Raw genomic sequence first — 24175 nt, forward strand, 5'->3', positions numbered from 1 at the left:
GATGCATCCTTTCAGTTCTGTATATTTTTTGCTTCGTGCACTAATATACAAACAATGGTTTTAATATTTTACTTTAAAGTTTTACTGTTGTATAATGAACTCTATGCTTTTAAGATATAGTTAAAATTAATCATATTGGATCACATGAATATAAATTATTTATCCAGTTTCTTAATAAAGAACATTTTTCTTTGCTATCACACAAAATTCTTTAATGAACATATGTTTGTCATTTCTTCATAGCTCATCTCTTTCTTCATTGGGTAGTGCCCCTCTTTATTGTTATTGTTGCTTGTCATTTTAAACTTTTTTTAATATTGATATTTCTCTACCAATTTTGTATTGGCTATTATTTGCCTGATGTATATTTCTCATTTTATTTTATTTTTTGTTTCATTTTTGTTTCGAGCATGTCTCTCATTTCTACCATACAGTTTAACTTTTCAAAACCCAAACAGCCTTTTTATAAATAGGTTATTTTAATCCCTTTTAAAAATCACCTATGACACATATTATGTTCTAGAATTTTTCAAGGCACTTTACATGTATTAATTCTTGGAACACTCAAAAACAACCCGATGAGATAGGTCCTATTATTATTCCTGTACATAGAAGAGAAAAATTGATGCCCAGGAACATCCAAGTATTTATTTGTGTGTTTTACTTCGATTTATTAGTGAAACTGATTTTCTATCTGCAGCAGTAATATAAAGTTCCATTTTTAATTATTCATTTTATTTGAAGTAAAATATTCAGTATAATATGAAGATGCTATATAAATGACTAAAATTTGGGAAATGTTAACTTAGCTAATTTATTTTTATTAATTAGTAATAGAATGTACATAAAGCCTTTAAATTAATAAAGGCTAGACATCTTCATTTTAGAATGACTTATGTTATCTATTTGAAATAATGTTTTTACTTTGCTTAGAGTTTGGGTTTTTTTTTAATCTTTGGACTTGTCTGATAATAATATTGACCTGCTTTCTTCTTGTTGATACTTGCCTGGTTTGTTCTTGTTTGTTTTACTTTGCTTTCTGTTTAAGGTAGGGGATGTGATTGGTGTCCTGCTGAGGGACAAGGGAAAAGTGCAGTGGTTTTCTCTTGCCTATGTTCTAAATCTCAACACCTGGCTGACAAAATTGATTGCAAGGTTCAAATTGTATCAATCAAAATGTTCTCCTTATTCAAAATAAAGACTTCTGCAAATTCTAATTTAGGATACCTCCCAGCCTGGGAGGTTACCAGAGGGTTTCCTAGAGGAAGCTTAATAGAAAGTTTGCAAGATAGAGCCATAAAAGTCTCCCAGAAAGTAGAGCAAATATTCAAAGAGAAGGAAAATAAAAGAAGTAAATAAAATTAGAGAAACATTTCAGTATGTCCAATGTGTGAATAATATAGGGGAAACATCAGGAAAAAATGGAATAAACCTTAAAAAAAATTCAAAAAAATATATTGTAGAACTGGCAGATATGAACTAGCCAGAATGAGTTATGTCAACAAGAAATGTTAGAATACCAAGGGCAAAGAGAAGAGACTGGAATCTTTCAGAGAGAAAAATAAATAAGCAAAGGATTAGAAATCCTTAGACTTCACAACAACAATATCAGAAGCCAGACAACAGTTGAATGATGTCTTCAAATTGTTGAAGGAAAATTATTTCCAACTTTATACCCAGAGAAATCAAGTGTGTGAAGAGAATTAAAATGTTTTCACATTATCAAGATGTCAAAAAATTTACTTCTTATCTACACTTTTCAAGAAAACGCCTCAGGTAAGTGCTCCACTGTAACTAGGAGTAAACAAAGGAAGAGGAAATTACGAACTTAGAACATATGGTCTTCAACACAAGAGACAGATGTGGCATATTGCCTGGAGGAGGCTATGACAGCTGTGCACTTACCTTAGAGAGCAACCATCTCAGATGGAAGCAGGTCACAGCCTCTGGAATAGATTTACTCCAAAAGATAAAATTGCTAATGCCTTGAATATATTGAGAAGGAATTTAGCTGATCGGGGGAGAGTTTGATAAGTCTTAGAAAAGTAACCAAAGGGAAAAAGCATGACAGTTATTAAACTGACAAAGATAGTTGTATTTTGCAGGAAAGGAAAAATAATCATTATCAAATTTGAATGGCCATAGTTATAATAAATCAAACGTTGAATATTGATCTAACTGAAATGTTGATGTAACTATACTGAAAGGATGGGGAGATGGAAAGAATGTGGAAGTTTGGAGAGATTCGGACATGGTGAAGAAAAAACATTAATCTTCGTCTTCAGTAGTGAGAAGTCATGATCTAATACCTAAAACCATAAACTGGACAGACAGAAACAAAAACCAAGAAGTAATCTTTAGAGATGTGGACGTATATACCCAGGAACTGAAAGGGATGCCTCTGTGCAAGGATAAGTGGCAGAGAGGTAAAAAGGGTGATGACTCTTTAGGTTGGATGTCTTGCAGAACTTTTTTATTCCTAAGACTATGTGCACATACAGAAACTTTGCAAAACACTAAAATTACCAACTCAAAAAATTAACCAACCTCTCTCTCCATTCTCCAGAAAAACATCAATTCCTCAATGTGCTGGATTCCATTACCCCTCAAAGACACCACCCACTCTTTTTCTTACTTCATCTGGTTATTTCTCTTAATTGACCCATAGAATAAGTTAATACTGTAACTTTGCTGTCTCAGCTCTCATGTTAAAAACAAACAAAAGCTGCCCTGACTTTGCATCCCACTTCAACTCCCTCCTCATTTCCAGGACATATTTGATCACCATCTTCACTTCACTTCTCATTCTTTCTTCATCCTATTACAATCTGCCTTCAGTACATGTCACTCCATTGATACTGCCCTTTCCAGGGTCACCAGTGACCTGCAAGGTGTAAATACAATGAACAGTTAGTTTCCTATGTTTGTAGCAGCATTGACACAATTGACACCCCTTCTCCTTGGAAATACCTCTTTCTCGCTCTTTGAAATATCAAACTCTCCTTATTTCCCTCTCCCAAACTTCCATTTTGTTTCACTAGCTACTCCTTCACACTGTTCTTTGACAGATTTTCACTTATAAATAGGGAAGGGCCTCAGGGCTCACTCCTAAATAGTCTTTCCTTTTTAATTCATTTTAAAGAATACAGTAGGACCTCAGGTACAGAGGGTTGAGTAAATACACTGACCTTATGACATGTTATGGAGTGTAAGATCCATTCTTGTTTTATTTAAATATTTCTTTTCTATTCCTATTTTCTGTTCATATTCTTACTCTCTTTTTTATTTCAATAGTTTTGGGGGAACAGGTGGTGTTTAGTTGCCTAGATAAGTTCTTTAGTGGTGATTTCTGAGATTTTGGTGCACCCATCACCTAAGCAGTGTACACTGTACCCAATGTGTAAGTTTTTCATCCCTCACCCGCTCCTATCCTTCCCCCTGAGTCCCCAAAGTCCATTATGTGGTTCTTATGACTTTGTGTCCTCATAGCTTAGCTTCACTTAGCTTCTTATTCTCCTATACCCTTTCTCCTTTCAAACCCCTAGAAAACTATTATAATGTGTCTACTTTGTATCCTTTTGTTTAGATGTATTATTGTAAAATTTGTACAGTTGTTTTGTGCAGTTTAAATTTTTATGTAAACAGTATTGAATTATGCATGCTATTCCCATTCTTAACCATCTTCTCAATCAGTTATCTTTCCGTAGGTGAAATCTTCACTCCCATGATTTTCAGTACCATCTTGATGTTGATATACTGATGATGCCAAACTTGTTTTTCCAACCTAGGTTTCTCCAAGCCCCAGATTTACATTTCCAACTGTGTGCTTAGTATCTCTATGTGTCTAACTCAATACTCACATCTCAGACTTAATATACCCTAAATGAGAAATCTTAGTTGGCACCTCACCCTAGTCTTTCATGCTCAGTAAACTACCACGAGTTAGTCAAGCTGGAAACCTGCAAGTCTTCCTTGATTCCTGAACTCTGCCCCCATTTCCCAAACATATGCATACACTATGCCAAATTTACCAGCAGATCCTCGTCATTTTACCACAAATTTATGTCTTGAATCCATTCACTTTCCTCTCTTTTTACTTTCATCAATATCTATTTGTTAATAAAACAAGTAAACTAATAAGCCTGGTAGTTTCCTAGAATAGTGAACACAATAAAGGAAACAAATAAGATGTTTAGAGAATTATTGAGAGGTTGCTTCTTTTAGATAAGGTGATCAAGCTAAGGATATTGTATCTGAGCTGAGAACTAAGCGATGAGAGCCGGCTATACAATGACAGAAGGGTATTCTAGGCAGACCGCTGCAAGTACAAAGGGCTTGGTTAAACGAATAAACAATTGTTGAGCAAGCTGATGTCGTCAAAGGGAGATAATATTCTGTCAGTTTCAACAGTCTGAGAATGATGAAAACATCGGAGTAAATATTGTTTTAATTAATCCTTTGCTAAATTTTAATTTCTTTTCATAAATGTTTATTATTTCCAATAATGCTGATTTGTTAAATATATAAATATGTGTAGAGTAAAGTGGAAATATTCAGTGTGTGATGTAAAGTATTCTCCTCTTGGAGTCATTCTATTGTAAAAGTGCCAGTTTTAGGGATTAACAAATAGCTGAATCCCAACGAGGATGAATTGCTTACTGCTATTGACACAAATTGCTCTATAAATCCCTACTTATCCTACAGTCTCAAGTTCTTCAGGCTCAGAGAATGGGGGAAGCTAGTCTATCAGTTCTTCTCTCCCTCAAGAACATCATCCAGAGAAAGAAGTGATTGTGATCTTGAACCTTCCTGAGGCTCCTCCAACGCAATGCTTTCTACCTGACTTTTAGGAAGAACAGAGGGATAAGTAGCCATAGTCAAAATTGTAAGTTTATAATAATTAAGCTTTGTTCAAGCTTTTGCTGCCCATTCTCTTTCGGGCACTCTGGACTCTCATGTTATCCTACAGTTTCTAAAAGTCACCAACTGGATCATTCTACTCAGATCTGTTTTCTCCTGCCTAACCTTATACAAAAGTTGATTACCTCTTCCTGCCTCTTCCAACTCAAAGATCATCAAATCCAAATTATTCAGATGTTATTATAAAATGTAGCTATCCAGAGACATGGAATCAACCCATCAGTGGCAGATTGGGTAAAGAAAATATGGTGCATGTACACCATGGAATACGGTGCATCCATAAAAAAGCATGAGCTCATGTCCTTTGCAGGAACATGGATAGAGCTGGAGGCCATTATCCTTAACAAACTAACGTAGGAACAGAAAATCAAATACTGCATGTTCTCACTTATAAGTGGGACCTAAATTATGAGAACACATGGATACAAAGAGGGGAACAACAGATACTGGGGCCTACTTGAACGTGGAGGATGGGAGAAGGGAGAGGCTCAGAAAACACAGCTATTGGGTGCTAGGTTTAGTGCCTGAGTGATGAAATAATCTGTACAACAAACTCCTGTGACACAAGTTTACCCAAATAACAAACCTGCAGATGTATCCCTGAACGTAAAAGTTAAAATAAGATAAAATAAATTAAAAAATAATATATATCAATTTAAGTTTCATTTAGTTTGGATTGTCAAAAAAAATAAAAGCAACATGAGATATGAAAATTGTCACTTTTCTGGAGAAACAGTCATTTATTACTGACTCTCCCTATAACAGAAATTGAGGACATTTCTGAGAGGTAATAACAAAATTATCTATTCTAAGAATGAACTGAGAAAACTGGGACTTACTATAAAAGTAATAATAATCATTACTTATCAGTCTATTAGCATATTGTTTACATGCTGCATAGACTTAATGATTCATTGTTAATCTCTTTTATCTCAACTATTGACTTGACATAATTTTTTGGCCCTTAAGTGGAGAGTTATTTGACCCACCTAATAAGTGATGTAGAAACATCATAGAACAATAGTTATCAGCCTCCTTATAGTCAGTTTTAATGTCATAAACACTGTTTTAGCCAGATTATTTGTGAGGTGGGTCACAATTTGTTATACATAGGAGTTAAAGTATCAAAATTTGAAAATTATTTTAAAAATAAGTAAAGCAGGTGCAACATGTTTTTACTCAGATAATATAGTATTAATATATGTGCTTCTTTGAGTCAAAGAAAAACGGTAAGTTTCTAGCTATTAAGCAGAGAATTGTATGTAAACTTCAGGCTATCTCATCTGTGCCCAAACTGCTAATATTAGTACTTCCATGAGAGTTCATCTTTCAGATGAATAACATTTAAAACGAATGTGTCATGTGTTGTGGAAAAGGGTTTTGAATTTCTAGGCTTAAAGAGAGCAAATAGCACGACGATCTCTAGTTTTGTCCCATATGGGCTATGTAGATACCAAAGGAACAGCCATTCCTAAGACAGACCTCACTGGTGTTGCACATGGAGTTAGTGCTGAATCACCCATAAGCACAAGGCAGAAGGAAAAATAAATCTTCTCTAAAGCAATACACTGATGCCTGAAACCCCAAACTACTTACAAGTTGTTTTTTTTTTTTTTTCCAACTACCATTTTGAGCACTCAAAGTTTAAAATGCTCACAGGGAAATTAGATAACATAAGTGTCTACAAAAGATAAATAACCATCAAAACAAAGCCACAGTAGAAATTATCAGACACAGACCGTAAGACATTCATGTTCATTATGTTAAGTAATAAACATAAGCTTGAGGATTTTGGCAAGGGTGCTGGAAACTAAAAATATTGTAGTATATATGAAAAATAAAAATTCCAGAACTAAAAAATTACAATAATCAAAGTTAACATAATGGATGAGTTTATCAGCTGACTAGACAGCAGAAAAAAGAATTGGGAAATTGAATAATACATTAAAATACGTAATGCATTAAAATAACTGTCCATAGTGAAGCACAAAAGGACAAGCAATGCAAATACAGATAAAAGGATACGAGACAAGGGAAGAAACCAGTCTCTGCTTAAGCAACCCAATGATTTCCTGCTAGGATCTATAAAAATAAATTTTTATGTAGATACATCTTAGTGAAATGACAGAAAGCCAAAGACTCAAGTTAAAAGATAAAGATTAAAGACTAGACTGGATTTTAAAATGTTCAACAGAATGATGTTTACAAAGGCCACATAAGAATAAAAGAAAGTTGAAACCAAAAGGTTGGAAATGATATAATATGTAAATGCTAACCTAAATATAAAAGCTAATAGTACTATCAAATAAACTTTAAGGCAAAAATAATTATTTGCTTCATAATAATAAAAGCTTTAGTTTACCAGTAATGGATAGCAGCTTTAAATGTGGATTGTTCCATATAGATAGGAATGCTGAAGAAACAGACAAATACCAACCACAGCGTGAGATTATTTAACGTACCTTTTTCAGTAATTGACAAAACAAGCATACCCAAAGTTAGCGAGAATACAAAAGTTTTGAACACATGATTAATAAACTTGACCTAATGGATATGTATAGGAAAATATATACACTAATTTCAGAAAAAAATATATATATATATATATATTTCAGGTACACACAAAGCATTTACACAAATTTACCACTTTATGGCCATACAATGAATCTTAACCAGTTTCACATGTTTGAAAATCTATAGCACATATTAGCTGGCTTCACTTGAATTTTGCTAAAAACCAATAACAATAAGAAAACTAGGGGCCGGGCGCGGTGGCTCAAGCCTGTAATCCCAGCACTTTGGGAGGCTGAGGCGGGCGGATCACGAGGTCAGGAGATCGAGACCATCCTGGCTAACACGGTGAAACCCCGTCTCTACTAAAAATACAAAAAAATTAGCCGGGCGAGGTGGCGGGCGCCTGTAGTCCCAGCTACTCGGGAGACTGAGGCAGGAGAATGGCGTGAACCCCGGGAGGCGGAGCTTGCAGTGAGCCGAGATCGCGCCACTGCACTCCAGCCTGGTCCCGAGCAAGACTCCGTCTCAAAAAAAAAAAAAAAAAAAAAAAAAGAAAACTAGGATGTCCCATGCATTTGGAACTTAAGAAATAAACCTTTATTCCACCCTGTACTGGAGGTACTAGCCAGCACGGAAGGGAATCATTCAATCAGTCAGTAGTGGGGGAGAGACAGAGAGAGAGAGAAAGAAAGAGAGAGAGAGAGAGAAACTACCATGATTGTGGTGAAGAGAAAAATCCACCATTCAGTCAATAGGAAAGAAAGACAGGGAAGGAAGGAAGGAAGGAAGGAAGGAAGGAAGGAAGGAAGGAAGGAAGGAAGGAAGGACTATCATTGTGATTGGGTGAAAAGAAAAATAAAAAAATCTACAGACAAAATTAATAGAATTAATAACTTTTGCAATGCTGCTGGATACAAGCTCACAAAATGGAAAATAATGTTTCTAAATACTATTAATAGTAGATAATGAAATAAAAGATATTATTTACAATAAAATTTAAAAAATCAATTACCTAAACATAATAATAGGGGATCAAACCTCTGCAGGGAAAGAATATAACTTTGTAAGCCTTGGAGATGACAAACAGATGGTGGGGAGGGGCATATCATATTCTGAATAGAAAGACGCAGTAGTCAAAATAGTTATTCTCTCCAGATAGATGTATAACTTCGAAGCAATCCCAGTCAAAAATCCCAACCACATTTTTATTTTAGGGATTTTTTAAAATGGAATTAACAGGCTGATTCTAAAACAGATGGAAATACAAAGCACCAAGAAGAGTCAATACATTATTAATGAAGGACAAGGTGAGTGAATTAATGAAGACATTAAGGATTGTATTAAAGCTATCGTAATTTGGCTTTGGAACTGGCATTAGTAGGTATAGTATAGGCAGTATAGACTAAACGGAATGAAGTAGAGTAGAAACCTGGAACGAGACCCACACATATATGAACACTGGACCTACACCGAAGGCAATGTGGGAAAAGGAAAGTCTTTTCATTTAGTGGTACTGGGAATACTGGGTATTCATTTGGAGAACAAATAAAATTTTGACATCTATATCACAGCATTCCAAAAACAAAAAAACTAACTCCATGTTGATCATAGACCTAAAAATGAAAGGTAAATTATAAGTATTTTAGAAGACAACATGGAAGAATATCCTCATGACCTCAAGGTTATACTAAAAATGATAAAACATGACATGAAAAACTCTAACCACAAGGAAAAAGAATATATTAAATGAAGAATATTCTTTCATCAAAAGACACCACTAGGAAAGCAAAAAGGCAAGCCACAGAGTGAATGAAATGTTATTTGCGCCGTATATAAATACTAAAGTTCATATGCAATGGGACTCAAAAAAGGAAAAAACTTCCCACCCTCCCCCCAAAAATTAACACTATCTATACAGAAGAAGAAAAATAAGTTGTGAATGAACAGGTAAAAATGTGCTCAACTTCACTAATAATCAAAGGACTGCAATTTAAAAGAACAATGAAATATAAAGCACATCTACCAGACCGGCAAAAATTAAAAATTCTTGGCAATACATACATTGGGGAGGATACAGCAGAAGACAAATTTTACACATTGTGTCAAGTAAAAGCTAATGCACCACTTTGGAATGTAACTTTCATTTATTCAGAAAGGTAAAAAATATGCATAAACATGGCTGGGCGCAGTCGCTTACATCTGTAATTCCAGCACTTTGGGAGGTCCAGGCGGGTGGACCACGTGAGGCCAGGAGTTCAAGACCAGCCTAGTCAACATGGTGAAACCCCGTCTCTACTAAAAAAATACAAAAATTAGCTAGGTGTGGTAGCAGGCACCTTTAATCCCAGCTACTCGGGAGGCAGAGGCAGGAGAATCACTTGAACCTGGGAGGCAGAGGTTGCAATGAGCCGAGATTGCACCATTGCACTCCAGCCTGGGTGACAGAGTGAGACTCCATCTCAAAAACAAACAAAAAACAAACAAACAAACAAAAAAGCATAAACAGCATATGAAACCTAGAGATACTCATACATATGTACACGACATTGTATACACATGAGTGTTTATGGCAACACCATTATTCATGATATTAAAAATTTGGAAACACCCCAAATGTCCATCAACAGTACAATGGACAAATAATATATGAAGATAAACATGAATGAACTGGAAAAACATGTAACAACACAAATGGATCTTAAGAGATATAATATTGAGAAAAAGAAGCATGTTGTAAAAAAATAAACAGCATAAGTTCATTTATAGGAAAGTTAAAAAAAGTCAACACTAAACTATTTTAGGGATGCATCTATGATGGTACAATTATACATAAAAGCAAAGAAAGTCGGTATGACAGTTACCTCTATGAAGGAGGGGTGATTAACAAGGGGCACGTTAGACTTCTAGGATTCTGGCAATATTCTCTCTCTGCACCTAAATGGTAGTTACATGGATACTTGCTTTACAGTAACTTATTATACTGTTCATTTGTGTTATAGTTCATAATTTTTAAAAGATTTTTTAACAATGATACAGTTCTCTACATATTGATATTGAAGAATTCTCAAGCTATATGTTGTAAAGTGAGAAATATGGTGTGGAAAAAGTTTTTAAATGTACGTTTAAAAAGAAAGGAAGGAGGGGAAGGAGAGAGAGAGCGAGAGAAAGAGAGAAAAGGAGAGAGAGGGAGAAGATAGAAAACAAGGAAAGAACAAGAAAGACATAATCAACGTGTAGAAGAATATGGTAACCCACACACCAAAACAGTTGTTGTCTGTGGGCAGGAGGAATAGGTGGCCAAGGGTCAAGGCTAGCAGGAATACTATTCACTGTGTACTCTTTTGTGTCTTTTTAATTTCATACCATGTTAATGTATTACCTATTCAAAATAAATAAAATACCTAATCGTGCTTATCCACAAGGGGTCGCTATTGAATGCCATTTAACTCTAGTTCCTAACCAGGGTAAAAAACGTTCTGAATTCTTTATGTGCTTAACAGGAAGTGAAGAAACAACTTCAGGCCGGGCGCGGTGGCTCACGCTTGTAACCCTAGCACTTTGGGAGGCCGAGGCGGGCGGATCACGAGGTCAGGAGATCGAGACCACGGTGAAACCCCGTCTCTACTAAAAATACAAAAAATTAGCCGGGCGTGGTGGCGGGCGCCTGTAGTCCCAGCTACTCGGAGAGGCTGAGGCAGGAGAATGGCGTGAACCCGGGAGGCGCAGCTTGCACTGAGCCGAGATTGCGCCACTGCACCCCAGCCTGGGCGACAGAGCGAGACTCCGTTTCAAAAAAAAAAAAAAAAAGGAACAACTTCATTTATGTTCTTATTTTACATTACACCACATCATGTTCCAGAAAACAACTGCAATTCACAAAGCAAGCACAAAAGTATAACATTTAAAATGGAGTGAAAAAGACAAAAAAGTGAATAGATAATATGAAGTCAGGAATGAGTTTACAGAAGCATTGTGTCAGTCATCTCCCCTAGTGGTAATTAGACTCTAAATTTTAGATTCTAAAATTAGATTCTAAATTTTCTAGCATCTGGGCTGAAAAAAAGAAAGGGGAAGTATGGTCAGTTACACAATTCAAAATGTTGATCAGGAGAATATTAAGACCTTGTAGAAAATTTTCCCTGGTAGAGCCTGTTAAAAACAATCCATGAGGACCCTTTAGATGAAATTTTTGATTGGTCTTAATCACAAAAATGATCCACAGATGAATTATGAAACCATGTCATCTTACTCTCTAAGGGAGGTATAAGATGGTTTTGGACTTCAGATGAGCAGGGTTCCATTCATGGTTAATCATGAATGAAAACGAAACTAAGAATATATGCTGTAGAAAAAGAAGAAGAAAAGCCATAAGACTGCTTAAAAATTTCCATGTCTTACACAGAAGATAGAAGAAGTAGAGTGTCTCCAATTGGATGGATTTTTTAAAAAATTTGGTTATTGTAATGAATTTATTTTTTCTTAGAGCTGAGCTGATTGTACTTTAGCCAACTAATGGGTTAATACTGTCAAGGGAAATTAGCCCTGACTAAACATTGCCGCTGGCTCATAAATGCACTGGGCTTGGGGCAGTATAAAAACTCAGAGAAATCAATGTGTAGGAGAGACACAAATCAGTGTCACTCAGTGACAGAAGCAACAACAATTGTGAAAAATACTTCAGCAGTTATGGACTCATCTGTCATTCAAAGGAAAAAAGTAGCTGTCATTGGTGGTGGCTTGGTAAGAATTTTCAGATGGATTATTATTGTTTGTGGTATTATATTAACTATTATTACTCATAATGATTATTATTCGTCACTTCTGCAAATTGTTAATTTTCTTGTGAAAACTTCTCTGATATTTAAAAACAGCTATTTTATTTATTTTTTAAATATTTTTATTTTCATAGATTTAATATAGTAGGAGTTTTAATCTGTTCTTTTTCAGGAAAGGTATTTTATAGCCATTAAATACAAAGGTTTCTGTTTTCCCTCATCATTTTGGTTTAGGATTTGTTAAAAAGCAAAAATAATGCAAATTGAATTTGATTTTATCCCCAAATTGGCTATGTTTTTAGGAACAGGACTTAATCTCAATATTCATTTTAATAAAAACATTGGTCCCGCTTTGTTTAATAACTCAGTTAATGCTGTCTAATGAGAATAAAAGGATCAAGAAACATGAAGCTAACGTCAAAGTATCATGTTGAATGTTCATTAGTTATATGAGTAATTGGGAATAAGATTTATGTGGTCGCCTGACTTACTTGACTCTTCCAGTGAAGCACCTAAGGCAGTAGAGTGAGGTGTTCACTTCTCAGTGAGCAAGTGACATACAGGTGCTGGGACTTGGCCCACACCTAGCAAGACGGAAGGAGGGTCACTCTCTGCTTTCATAGTCAAGGTGCCAAAGGTAGTTCTGTTTAACATGGGTCTGCTTCGATTCAACTTTGCTTTTTCCCCTCTCAGCAGAATTTCTGTTTCAGAATACAAACATCCCAATTAGTCAAGGTTAAATCATTTCCCTATCACCTTTGGTCAAATCATTTGGAGACTTTTCATTAATTATTCATATATCCACTCAACAAAAAATTTATTGAGGGCGTAACACTGTTCTAAGCTGAATATAGATGGTATATTTTATGCCACACATGTATTTATATAGTATATGCTGTCTTTTGTTCTGCCTTCCTTAGTGTCTTTTCCCCAAAGTGCTAGAACAGTTCTTTTAACATTTCTCATTCTAAATTTCCATTTAGAAATGCTGTCACATGATGTGTCAGTCACTGGTTGGGACACGTGTCGTCACTGCTTCATACTAGGTTTGTGTCCAATCTGTCCTATCAAAATGTTGCACAAAATCAGAATTCATGTATTCAACAAAATCTGATTACTTACTATGTGCCAATATTGTTTTAGGTAGTAGGGATGCAAGGGTGAGAATTCCAGAGAAGAAAAAGACAAGGAAGAAGAAAACAAATAAGATAATTTCAGTTAAAGAGAAGCACTATGAAAGAAATAAAAACAGGGTAATGCTGTAGAGAGTATCTTTGGGAGTACCTGTTTAGAATGTGGTCAGGGACAGTCGCTCTGCTGAAGGGACATGTGACCAGAGACCTGAATGATAAGATAGAACTAACTACGTGAAAATCTTGAGAAAGAGCATTTCAGGCAGAGGGAACAGCAAGAAGAGAAACCCTCGGGCAATAATGAGCTGCCCAAGTTCAAGGAGCAGAAAGAAAGGCAGGAGCTGCATGAGGCCAGAGAAGCTGACAGAGCCAGATCTTGTAGGATCTTAGAGGTCCAGGCAAGAAGATCAGATTTTGTTCCGATTACAATGGGAAACTATTGGAGGATTTTAGGCAGGAAATTAAGTTGTGATTTTTAAAGTTTCCTTGGACCATTATGTGGAGAATGACCAGGAACATTTTAAGAAGACAAGATAGACCAGTTAGGAGGCTGTTACATTCATTCAAGACTTGGACTAAGGTGGCAGCAGTGATGTCTCATTTTAAAAACTGTCTCTTAGAAATCCAAGGGAGAGATAACAAATATGTGATTGGATATATGGTTTTAGGGGGCATAAAAATGTGGGTGTCATCCATGGATTTCTCCCTGAATAACATGAGATCGTCATCATGTAACCACGTCATACATATGCTGGAAAATAGGAGACAAAAATTACTACTCGTGTGTTAGGAAGCAACTAAAATTCCTCTGCAAAAGAATTCTACCCATCCTATTGCTCAAGTCCATGCTTAGGCATCATGTTTGATTCCTTTTGTCATTTTATGCAAACGCTTATTCTTCTTTCACTCCATCAGTAAGCCTTGAGGCTCTATATCCAAAATACATTTAAATTCTAGCCATTACAACCACCCTGGCCCAAGCCATTATCATCCGCCATCCATATTCCTGCAAAAAGCTCCAAATTAGTCTCCCAGCTTTAACTCCTGTTCCCTTATAATCCGTACTACACACCACAGCCAGAAACACCCTTTTAAAACATGAGTCTGATCATTATCATCCCCTGCTTAAAATCTTCCAATGATCTCCCATTACAAATAAAATAAAACCCAAACTCTTTACCAAAGGTCTTGTCTGAACTGAGCCTATCTGCCTTTTTGGCTTCACCCATTTTCCTTTTTATTTTTTAATCTTATCTACCAGTATCGGAAATTACACACTTTGGGTTTTTTTTTTTTTTTTTTTTTTTTTACCTGTTTCTTAGATATCTACTCCAACTAGGATATAAACTCTTATTAACCAATGTATTCCAGAGGCTGGAATTATACCTAACATTATGTATTGGGTGGATGAATAAATGAGAGGAATGAGAAAACTTAATGATATAAAGGTGAAAAAATAATAACAGATGCATGTTTGAATATGAGAAAATTATTTTAAAAGTATTAACTAAATAGAGCAATTCAAGAAGGTTAATGTCTTTACATAGAGGACAAGATTACATTTTTGCCCATCTTCTTCTGTTTTTTTTTCCACCCTCTCTTCCTACCTCCTCCTTTCCATAAACCATATCCCAGTACCTTATACTGTCAAACACATTAAAGGCTCTCTCCTGGCCCCTAGAAAAAAAAAATGAGAGTTGAGAACCTTTACTTAGACGTCCAAAAAATATAGTGAACTTCCCTCAATTCTTATCAGTGGTAGCTTACCATGTCTAGTAACCTTGCCTAATGAAAAGTCACCCTGAGAAGTTGTTCTTGCTCTGATGTAGTGATCATCTGATCTTGGGTTAAACCAACTGATTTCCTTTCTTTGAAGACATGTTCAGTCAAAGAGATCAACAAATCAGTAGAGAAACTCCTAATGAGAAACAAAAGGTAAAAGAAACTAAACCATAATCATAAACCAGGTAAAGTTTAAATATTGAAAAAAGAGTGGCAAAAGATGTTAAAATAGCATTTCAAGAACATTGACCTAAATATTTAGAAAAACCACTGTATTGACTGATATTTTCCTCCTTGTGTGAATTACAACTCCCCCAACCCTTCTGCGGCCAATGGGATTACCTCCTGCTAGTTCCAGAAGGTAATTGCAGGATGATCAACCTGTGAAGACTTCTCCTCTCCTTAAATGCCCACAGGGCTTTGTTTGCCATTATCAAATGCTGCCTTCTATTAAAATTTTATTATGCATAGTTTATTCCCCATAGAAGCTTTTTACTTCGTAGATCTAAAGATTATTTTATCTTTGGCTTCTACTACTTTTATAAAGGTTTCCCAATGCCTTATAATGTGAACCACACTAAAATATTTTCTGTGCGTGAGTTTGATTTCAGAACAAAGTGGAGAATCACTCTTTTAGAAGTTACGGGAAATTTTTTAATGGTTTTTTTTAACACAATTATGTCATAAGGAATGTAGTCCTTTTAGTGAGTAACTTAAAAAAGGATTTGGAAAATAATCTCAATTTTGCATGCTGGAAGGAGTTCTACAGGTGTAGCTTTTCAATTCTAGCACATCATTTCAAGAAAAACCTACATTACAAAAAAATTGGCATACAAACTGCCTTACTTCATGTTAGAGTAATATGTTTTCTTTTCTTTATGAAGTGAGAGAGAAGTAGACAAGCCAGAGAAGTAAACAAAGGCCATCTAACCTAAACAGGTGTCCCTAATCCATGTCTGAATTCAGTCCTCAAGACTCAGAAAAATACTGCTTTTGATAACTATTCTCAGTGTTTACAGGTATGATGAAAGTGATCAAAACAAAAAGGCACCATTTCAGTGACAGCTAAAGCTACTCAAGACGTCATTTTTTGACTGAAGCCAAGAGCCTTGGCTAAAAGGACTATTAAGCATTCCAGTCTCAGCTGTCTCCTGCTGTCGCAATGTATGTCCAATATTCTAGAATATATTTTGGAGATGTATTTAGGATATCATTCAAATATTTCTTCTGTTCCTTTCTGCAAAAAAGAAATCCCATTGTAGAGGGTTTTGTGATCTACTCTCCCTATGTTTGACCCAGCAAAATTCTCCATTTAGTAGTACTTAGAGGGTGAGGAGATTTGTACATGTTCCGACTTATTGTTGATAATTGTGCCCTGCCCCCGGAATTCAAGTCAAGTCAGTGGCTTCTGCTGATGAAATTGCCTTTGAAGCAACTTGACCTTGACTCTATGAGAGTTTATGTCTCACAGCTATAGATGTTAAATCCTGTCATGGATTTATAGGCTCAAAATGGTCTTGATGCCAAACTGTCCCCAAATGGTGTTTCTGTTCTGTTCTTAGGATTTTTCCACCTCACCACTTACTCTTCATTCAGCTTCATGGGATGGAAACAGTGTTACTCAGTGAGGAGACTGGGAATAGCAGAGTTTGCAACCAGCTGGACGCTCAGGAAATCTTACCCTATGGGTCTCAGTTTCTTCCTCTTGGGCTAAAACTAGATTGCTAGTCTTTTAACACTAAAATTCTACTGCTTCTTTTTCACGCTTTCTCGCTCACAGATCTCTAGCTTTGTTCTCAACCTACTCCTTTCTAAAAGCAGAAATCAAATGTCACCCAGAATTTTTTCACTTTCCCCGAAGTAAACGTCCTCAGTGCATATGAACCATCAAATGGCTTATAATCCTGGGTTGAGGTCTACACAGAATTTGATTCAAGTGCATACTTTTTATTTTTTGCAAATATTAATGAGCTATACCATGAAAAAGACATAATCACTGTTAACCTTTATTGTTATTATTTTATGGATATGAAAATAAACTAAGCTCTATTCACTCTACTTTTGTTTTGATACCAAACTGGGCTTGTTCTGCCCAGCATGCAGTAAGTCAGTTACTGAGATAACAAGTGTATTAGTCCGTTTTCATGCTGCTGATAAAGACCTACCTGAGACTGGGCAATTTATAAAGAAAAAGAGGTTTAATGGACTCACAGTTCCACGTGACTGGGGAGGTCTCACGATCATGATGAAAGGCAAAAGGCACGTCTTACATGGTGGCAGGCAAGAGAGGGCATGCAGGGGAACTCTCCTTTATAAAATCATCAGATTTCATGAGACTCATTCACTATCACGAGAACAGCATGGGAAAGACCCGATCCCATGATACAATTACCTCCAGCTGGGTCCCTCCCATAACACATGAGGATTATGGGAGCTACAATTCAAGATGAGATTTGGGTGGGGACACAACAAAACCATATCAACAAGTATTGCAGTAAAGAGAAGATTTTATTCACAGGACAGCCCAGCAAGGAGATGGAAGAATAGCTTTCAAATCCACCTCTCTGAAGATAGGGCTTAGAGATATTTATGGGGTAAAGAAGCGGGGTGGTCTAAGGTGTGGGGAAAGGTGATCAGCAGTGGGGAAAAATGAATAGGTGGTCTGAGCAAGCATAATCAAGGTTCACGACTCTTCATAGGACACATGTTCAGAAAATGGTGGCATTAGCATGCTCTGAAGATGAAGTTTTTGGCCTTCTAGTATCAGAAAGTCACTTCTTGGGCATTTGTGCAGGCCCAGTTGAAGGGCCTGCAACTCTCTTCTTTCCTTCTTCTATCTGCTTTCTCATTCTGCTATTATCCTTACTCCATAGTAATAAGGCCCAGGAGTCAATGGGGGAGGTAGAAAGAGGGTTGGTGGTCTCTTTCAAGTAGTTTAAACTGGGTAAGAGCTGCCTGCTTAGTTCCTGAAAAGAAAAACAAAAACAAAAACTTTAAGCAACTATTACCGAGTGACATACATGCCAGAGATGTTGTCTACAAGGAAGCTAGTGACACATTAGATGTATATTGTTTGACTACATGACTTTTAGCTATATGGGCTTTGAGATCAACTAGAAGTAAGCAATAAAAAGCAAGCAAGGCAGGCTGTTTGGTGGGCCTCACTATGTTAGCCCCGGGTTTCAGTTTTTTATTTCATAGGCTCTGAGCCTTCTTAAATATGAAAAACTCTCATTAGTGGCCCATATCTAGCACCTTCTAAAAACAGAGGTGGAATGGATTTCTTTGTGGCTGTGCCTCGTAAATCCCACTCTCACCTCAGGGAATTCATCCCTCAGAGATTCCTTCATTTGCTATCTGGTGGGAAGTATCTGGAATGGAACCAACAACTTTAGACAGCTCCAAACTTTGTTAAGTGCCTGCAAAGAGTGTGTCTTTCATTCCTTCTCATTTGGCCCATCCTCTTTCTAAATACTCTCAGATTATTTCCCTTCTGTCTATATTCACTCATGCATTCATCTAGTCCTCTATCTGTCCCCTCAAAGAAAAAGAGCACCCTCATACACTGTTGATGGTAATCTAAGCTGGTATTTTTTTCCTGGAAAACAACTTGAAAATATACACATCTGTAGTCTTAAAAATAGTGGGGATTTGGCTGGACACGGTGGCTCAGGCCTATAATCCTAGCACTTTGGGAGTCCTAGGTGGGTGGATTACCTGAGCTGAAGAGCTCGAGACCAGTCTGGGCAACATGGTGAAACCCCATCTCTACTAAAACACAAAAAAATTAGCCAGGCATGGCACTGTGTGCCTGTAGTCCCAGTTACTCGGGAGGCTGAAGCAGGAGAATTGCTTGAACCTGGGAGGCAAACGTTGCAGTGAGCTGAGATCGTGTCACTGCATTCCAGCCTGGGCAACGGAGTGAGACTCCGTCTCAAAAAAAAAAAAAAAAAAAAAAAAATTCCAGAAAGCAGCAATAGCTACTTCACCCTTGAAGTTGGCCTAAGCATGGCATTGCATTCAGAGAAACAACTGTCCTTCAGCCAATGAGAAATTAAAAGCAAATAGAATCTAATGTGGGCTCTCAAAAACATCAAATCTGGAGTGTATTCAGAACTAGCAACAAAACCTTCTGAAATGATCTTGCCCCAGTCAATCTGAATCTCTTTCATGTGCTTTGCAGTTATTCCAAAAGCAAGACAAAGGAAGATTGAGCAGGCTCCTCCTACACTCTAGACCATCAATATTCTCTCCCCAGCTCACTTCAGACTCTCTTCTTTCCCTCTTTGTTTTCTCATTCCCCTGTTATCCTTACTCCATTCCCCCATTAGTAATAAGGCCCAGGAGCCAACGGGGCAGATAGAAAGAGGGTGTGGAGCTCCGAATTGGCCAGTGTTTCAAGCCCTTTTATTCAAAAGTGCCCTTTGGTGGGCCATTTCATTAGTGAGATTTTATCAAAAGAAACGTGTATGCATCATACAATCGTCTATAATGGTAAAGAATTAAAATAACTTGAATATCCAAATATAAGCACACTGCCTACAATAAAATGTAATGCAAGTATTAAATACTTTTACTTCAGACGTCTTTTGACATGGAAATGTATTTAGGGTACACTTTTCATTTTTTGAAAGAAATTATGAAAGAAAATATACAACCTGTTACCATTTTGAAAAGAAATATCATGTATTTTGTATACATAGAAAATGTTAATATTGGTTGCCCTTGGTGGTAAAATTGTGAGAAATTACTTTTTTCTTCACATTTACCTGCATTTTCTAATTCATTAGAATTTGTGGTTTGTATCAGAGATAAAAAGATAGACAAAATACAAGCCATACAAATATTATTCCTCTCTGGGAATTTACTGCCTGGTGGAAGTCAGACAAGAATATAAATAAATAATTCAATGTACTTAAGACATTAAAACACCTCTCTCTCTCTCTCTATATATATATATATATATATATATATATATAAAATTACAGAAGAAAAGGCAAACAAGTCTTTTGGAGGAGTAGAGGTATCAGGAAAAACTACACTGAGGATATGAGTCTTAAAGGAAATGTAGACATTTTCCAAAAACTGAATATAAGGCAGGGAAGGATAGTATTCAAAGGCATGGAAGAATAAAAGTGCGTGGCATATTCAGAAAACATATAATAAATTTAGTATGCCTATTACAGATGGTGCAAGAGAATAGTGCATGAGATAGTGCATGAGAATAGTGCATCATGAACTGGAGAAAGACGTCAGGATCACATGTAAGAATCTATTATGTCATGTTGAAAATTTGGAATTTTATCCTGAAAAGATGAGGAGCTAATAAACAACAGTAAGACAAAAATAATCATTCAATGTCTGATTTAGAAGATAATTAGTGATTGGGCATGATGGCTCATGCCTATAATCTCAGCACTTTGGGAGGCCGAGGCAGAAGGATCACATTAACCCAGGGATTTGAGATCAGCCTTGGCAACATAGCAAGATCCTGTCTCTACAAAAATTAAAAAAATTAGTCAGGCATAGCAGCACACCTGTAATCACAGCTACTTGGGAGGCCAAGGCAGGAGATCACTTGAGCCCAGGAGTTCAAGGTTGCAGTGAACTATGATCTCAGCCTTGTATGCCTGCCTGGGTGACAGAACAAGACCCTGTCTAAAAAGAAAATAAAAAGAAGATGACTAGTTCTAATGCAGAGTACAGATTGAATGTATACAGACTGGGGAAAGAGGGTTATTAGAAAACTGTTGCAGTAGCCTGGTAAAAGCTAATGAGGGCCCCATATAAGGACAGAGCTGTGGGTAGCAGAAGATCTGTTGTGAGAGAGACTGAAGAGGAACAATCAATAGGACGTATTGCCTAATTTCATGTATACTGGTAGGTAGAGAGGGGTGTTAAATATTCACCAAGCTATCCTGGTTGGGTGAATTAGTGAGTGCAATTGCTATTCTCTAAGATATGAAATATATAAGGAGGAAGAAAGTTCATGGAATACAGAATACAGAAGAAGGAGAATGAGAGGGTTGAGGAATGGGAATAAGTCAAATTTTAGCTATGTTTAGAGGGAGATGCCTATAGACAGGTTCAGTACTCACAGATGGAGTTCAGGATGAAGATCAAGACTAGAGTAAAAGTCATAAATTTTCTTAAGAGCACTCATGGAATGTGGGTCATTCACCTTCTCATAAGAGGGAAAAATCAAGACCACTGCTTGGCTTTAGAGACCAATTCCAGATGACACAGATTAGAGAACTCAGGGTAAGGATTAAATAATAAAACAATATTTGGCATAACATATGAAATTCTGGAAGATGTAATATTTACTAATAAAGTATGAAGACACTTTGATGTGCTTATTGCATTGTAAGTAGAGTTAACAATCTGATTCTTCTCATTGCATTGATATACCCAAAGATCAAATTCTTGAGACATCAAACTACAGTTTCATGACCAAATATGGATTTCAAAAACTATTAACAAGATTTTTTGAAGTTGGATGCACAGAAAACTCAGAAACATTCATGATTCTTAAGGATTAGAGGTGTTACATGCTTCATTAAGTCAAAAGTAGTTGACACATGTTTAATATTGCACTATCAGATTAATTTCAAACATATTATATCAAAAGACATAAAATGTATGGAATTTTTATAGTCCTGTTTCCTCTTCCTAATAGGATCACAGTTTTTCCCTTTCCTTCTTTTTTTTTTTTGTTGCTTATCAGTTCAATGTAAGATTCAAGAGTCAACATTTATAAATTTAAATGGTTTACAGTTTTCTCATGATCATTGGCTACTTGAACAATTGCTGCTAGAGGAGTCACATGGGAACTGACAGAAAAGCTCAGCAACAGAAGACAGGAGAAGCATACCTCAACATTTATAGAAAGGAAATATTCAAATAATATCTTTAAGTGGTAGTTAGGCATCCCTATACAGCACATGACCTGTAAATAAGGAAGTATGAAGAGACAGAAGAAGAAAGTGGAGAAGTGAGAGAATGACAAATTGGGTAAATCCATAATTGTGTAGCCTCCCCTCCCCTCTCCCCACCCCTCTCCCCTCCCCTCCCCTCCCCTCCCCTCTCCTCTCCTCTCCTCTCCTCTCCCCTCAGAGTCTTGTATACACAAACAGGCTAGACTGGCTATTCATAAAATGTTTAATTTGCAAAACTATTTTGTGAGCAAACATCTCACTATCATGAACGCTTGGTGCTGCAAAACAAATACAGAAATTTTTCATAATTGTTCGTGTCCTTACTGGGAACTGTCCTGTCTCTATTAAGCCTTTACCCTCAGAACCAGAATCAAAAAATCGTTTTGTTTCTCCTGGCTGTCTAACCCTGCCCAATTTCTTCACTCCTGTGCCATCCTCCTTCACTATTTATGCTCAGGAACCCAGCTGTGCCTAACCAAGAGTTTGTGGTGGGCTTAGCATTCTTTACACACCACATTTTCTTTCCACTTATATATTTATGTCGTAGTCCTTCCTGCCAGCATAACAACTCAAGATGGCACTGACAGTTATTCTCAATTAAGCACTTTTTACAGAAAGTGAGAGAGGAAAGAAAATTACAGTCTGAAAGCTATATTGTTACCCAGGCACATTAGTACGCCTTCTGGCTGAACTGACATAACACCTACCAATGTATTTTTTCTTTAAATTTATTTGAACCTCTGTTACACAGAATTGGGATCATATTTATACAAGCTTTATTTCATTACACACCATTATGACTGGTCTTGGAGAAAACACTTTTACTTCCTTGTTTATTTATTATTAATAATAATAATAAGCAGCCATGAATCTACTACTCCACACAAGAAGTGATAGATTGCCAGTGACTTCATCAACTCTGTGCTTCTCCCCCACCCATTAGAAGCATTATGCCAAATCGTATTTATCACTCCCTTGCCTTTTTACATATAGTTTTATCATATATTATTTACATGTTTATCTCATATATACATGTATATATAAATATTACTCATGTGTTTCAAAAATTATGTATTTGCATATATCTATAGTTTCATCCTGATTGTTTTTATTTTGTATCATGCAATATAAAATTATCTGAGTCTTATTTTTTCACTTATAGTCTTGTTAATATATTCATATCATATTTCATTGTGTGAATATGCCATAATGTGTTCGTTCATTCCTCTCTGATAGTCATTTGGGCTATTCCCTGCTTTTTTGTTTGTCTATTTTAGTTATGAAAGGCACTATACTGAACAACCTGGCACATGTCACCCAATATACATTTAGCAAAAGTTTCTCTTGTGTATATGCCTTTAAGAGGAATTGTTGGTTTGTTCAATATGTGAATATTCAACTTGAAAAGATAATCACAAGCAATGTGTAAGAGATCCCATTAGGCCTCGTCTTCTCTAGCACTTAATATTTTCATGAGCCTAAGACAGATTTAATCTTATTGTGCCTACACTACCCGAGATCCCTTATTCTCCCATAAAAACCATTAATACATGTTCAACTGGCAAACATGTAAGTGTTGGAAAGGTATGAATTGGCATCTGCCAACCTTAGAAGGATTGAGGCAGAATCTCCACCTTGGTCTGCCCTCCTCCTCTGAGATCCTGGAATCAATTTTTATCAAAGAAAAGGAACATAACAAACCCATGCAACCAGACCATTGGCCCATCATTGGCTCAGAGCTGATCCGATTCCAACACGGTCACTGAGAGCTTTGTTTGCGGCGTTATATATTGTAGCTCCTTTACTGTGGTTGAATTTTTAGGAGATGGATGAATGGATTTCTTGCTTCTGAATCCCAGGATCTCTCCTTTTAGGCCATTTCCCTACATTAGATTTTCACTGATCACTTGTTGTTTAGATTGTGGCTTTAGTGTCCTACTTGCCTTTCTCTCTACCTGTTTTCTCAGTAAGAGAGACACATTTCTATTAGGTTGATGCAAAAGTAATTGTGGTTAATGGTAAAAACCGTGATTCCCTTTGCACCAGTCTAATAAATGAACCTCCTGTGTCTTCATTTCAACTCTCCTGACCCTGTTGTCTTTTGTGATAATTG

The 24175-nt window shown here is 36.4% G+C and overlaps 1 protein-coding gene across 3 annotated transcripts in view; it reads left to right on the forward strand.

Annotated features, from left to right (window-relative positions):
* Window positions 1-10959: 10959 nt before the first annotated feature.
* KMO (kynurenine 3-monooxygenase) overlaps window positions 10960-24175 on the forward strand; it is a 58830-nt gene continuing 45614 nt past the window's right edge. The window contains exon 1 of one of the 3 annotated variants that reach the window (XM_055235208.2): window positions 10960-12174. In XM_055235208.2, coding sequence (XP_055091183.1) covers window positions 12046-12174 — 129 coding nt within the window. In that variant the 5' untranslated portion in view covers window positions 10960-12045. The remainder of the gene's footprint in view (window positions 12175-24175) is intronic. The other 2 variants (XM_055235209.2, XM_063613529.1) reach the window with 2 other exon arrangements.

Source organism: Symphalangus syndactylus, chromosome 19 (genome assembly GCF_028878055.3).
Source record: "Symphalangus syndactylus isolate Jambi chromosome 19, NHGRI_mSymSyn1-v2.1_pri, whole genome shotgun sequence".
Classification (NCBI taxonomy): Eukaryota; Metazoa; Chordata; class Mammalia; order Primates; family Hylobatidae; genus Symphalangus; species Symphalangus syndactylus.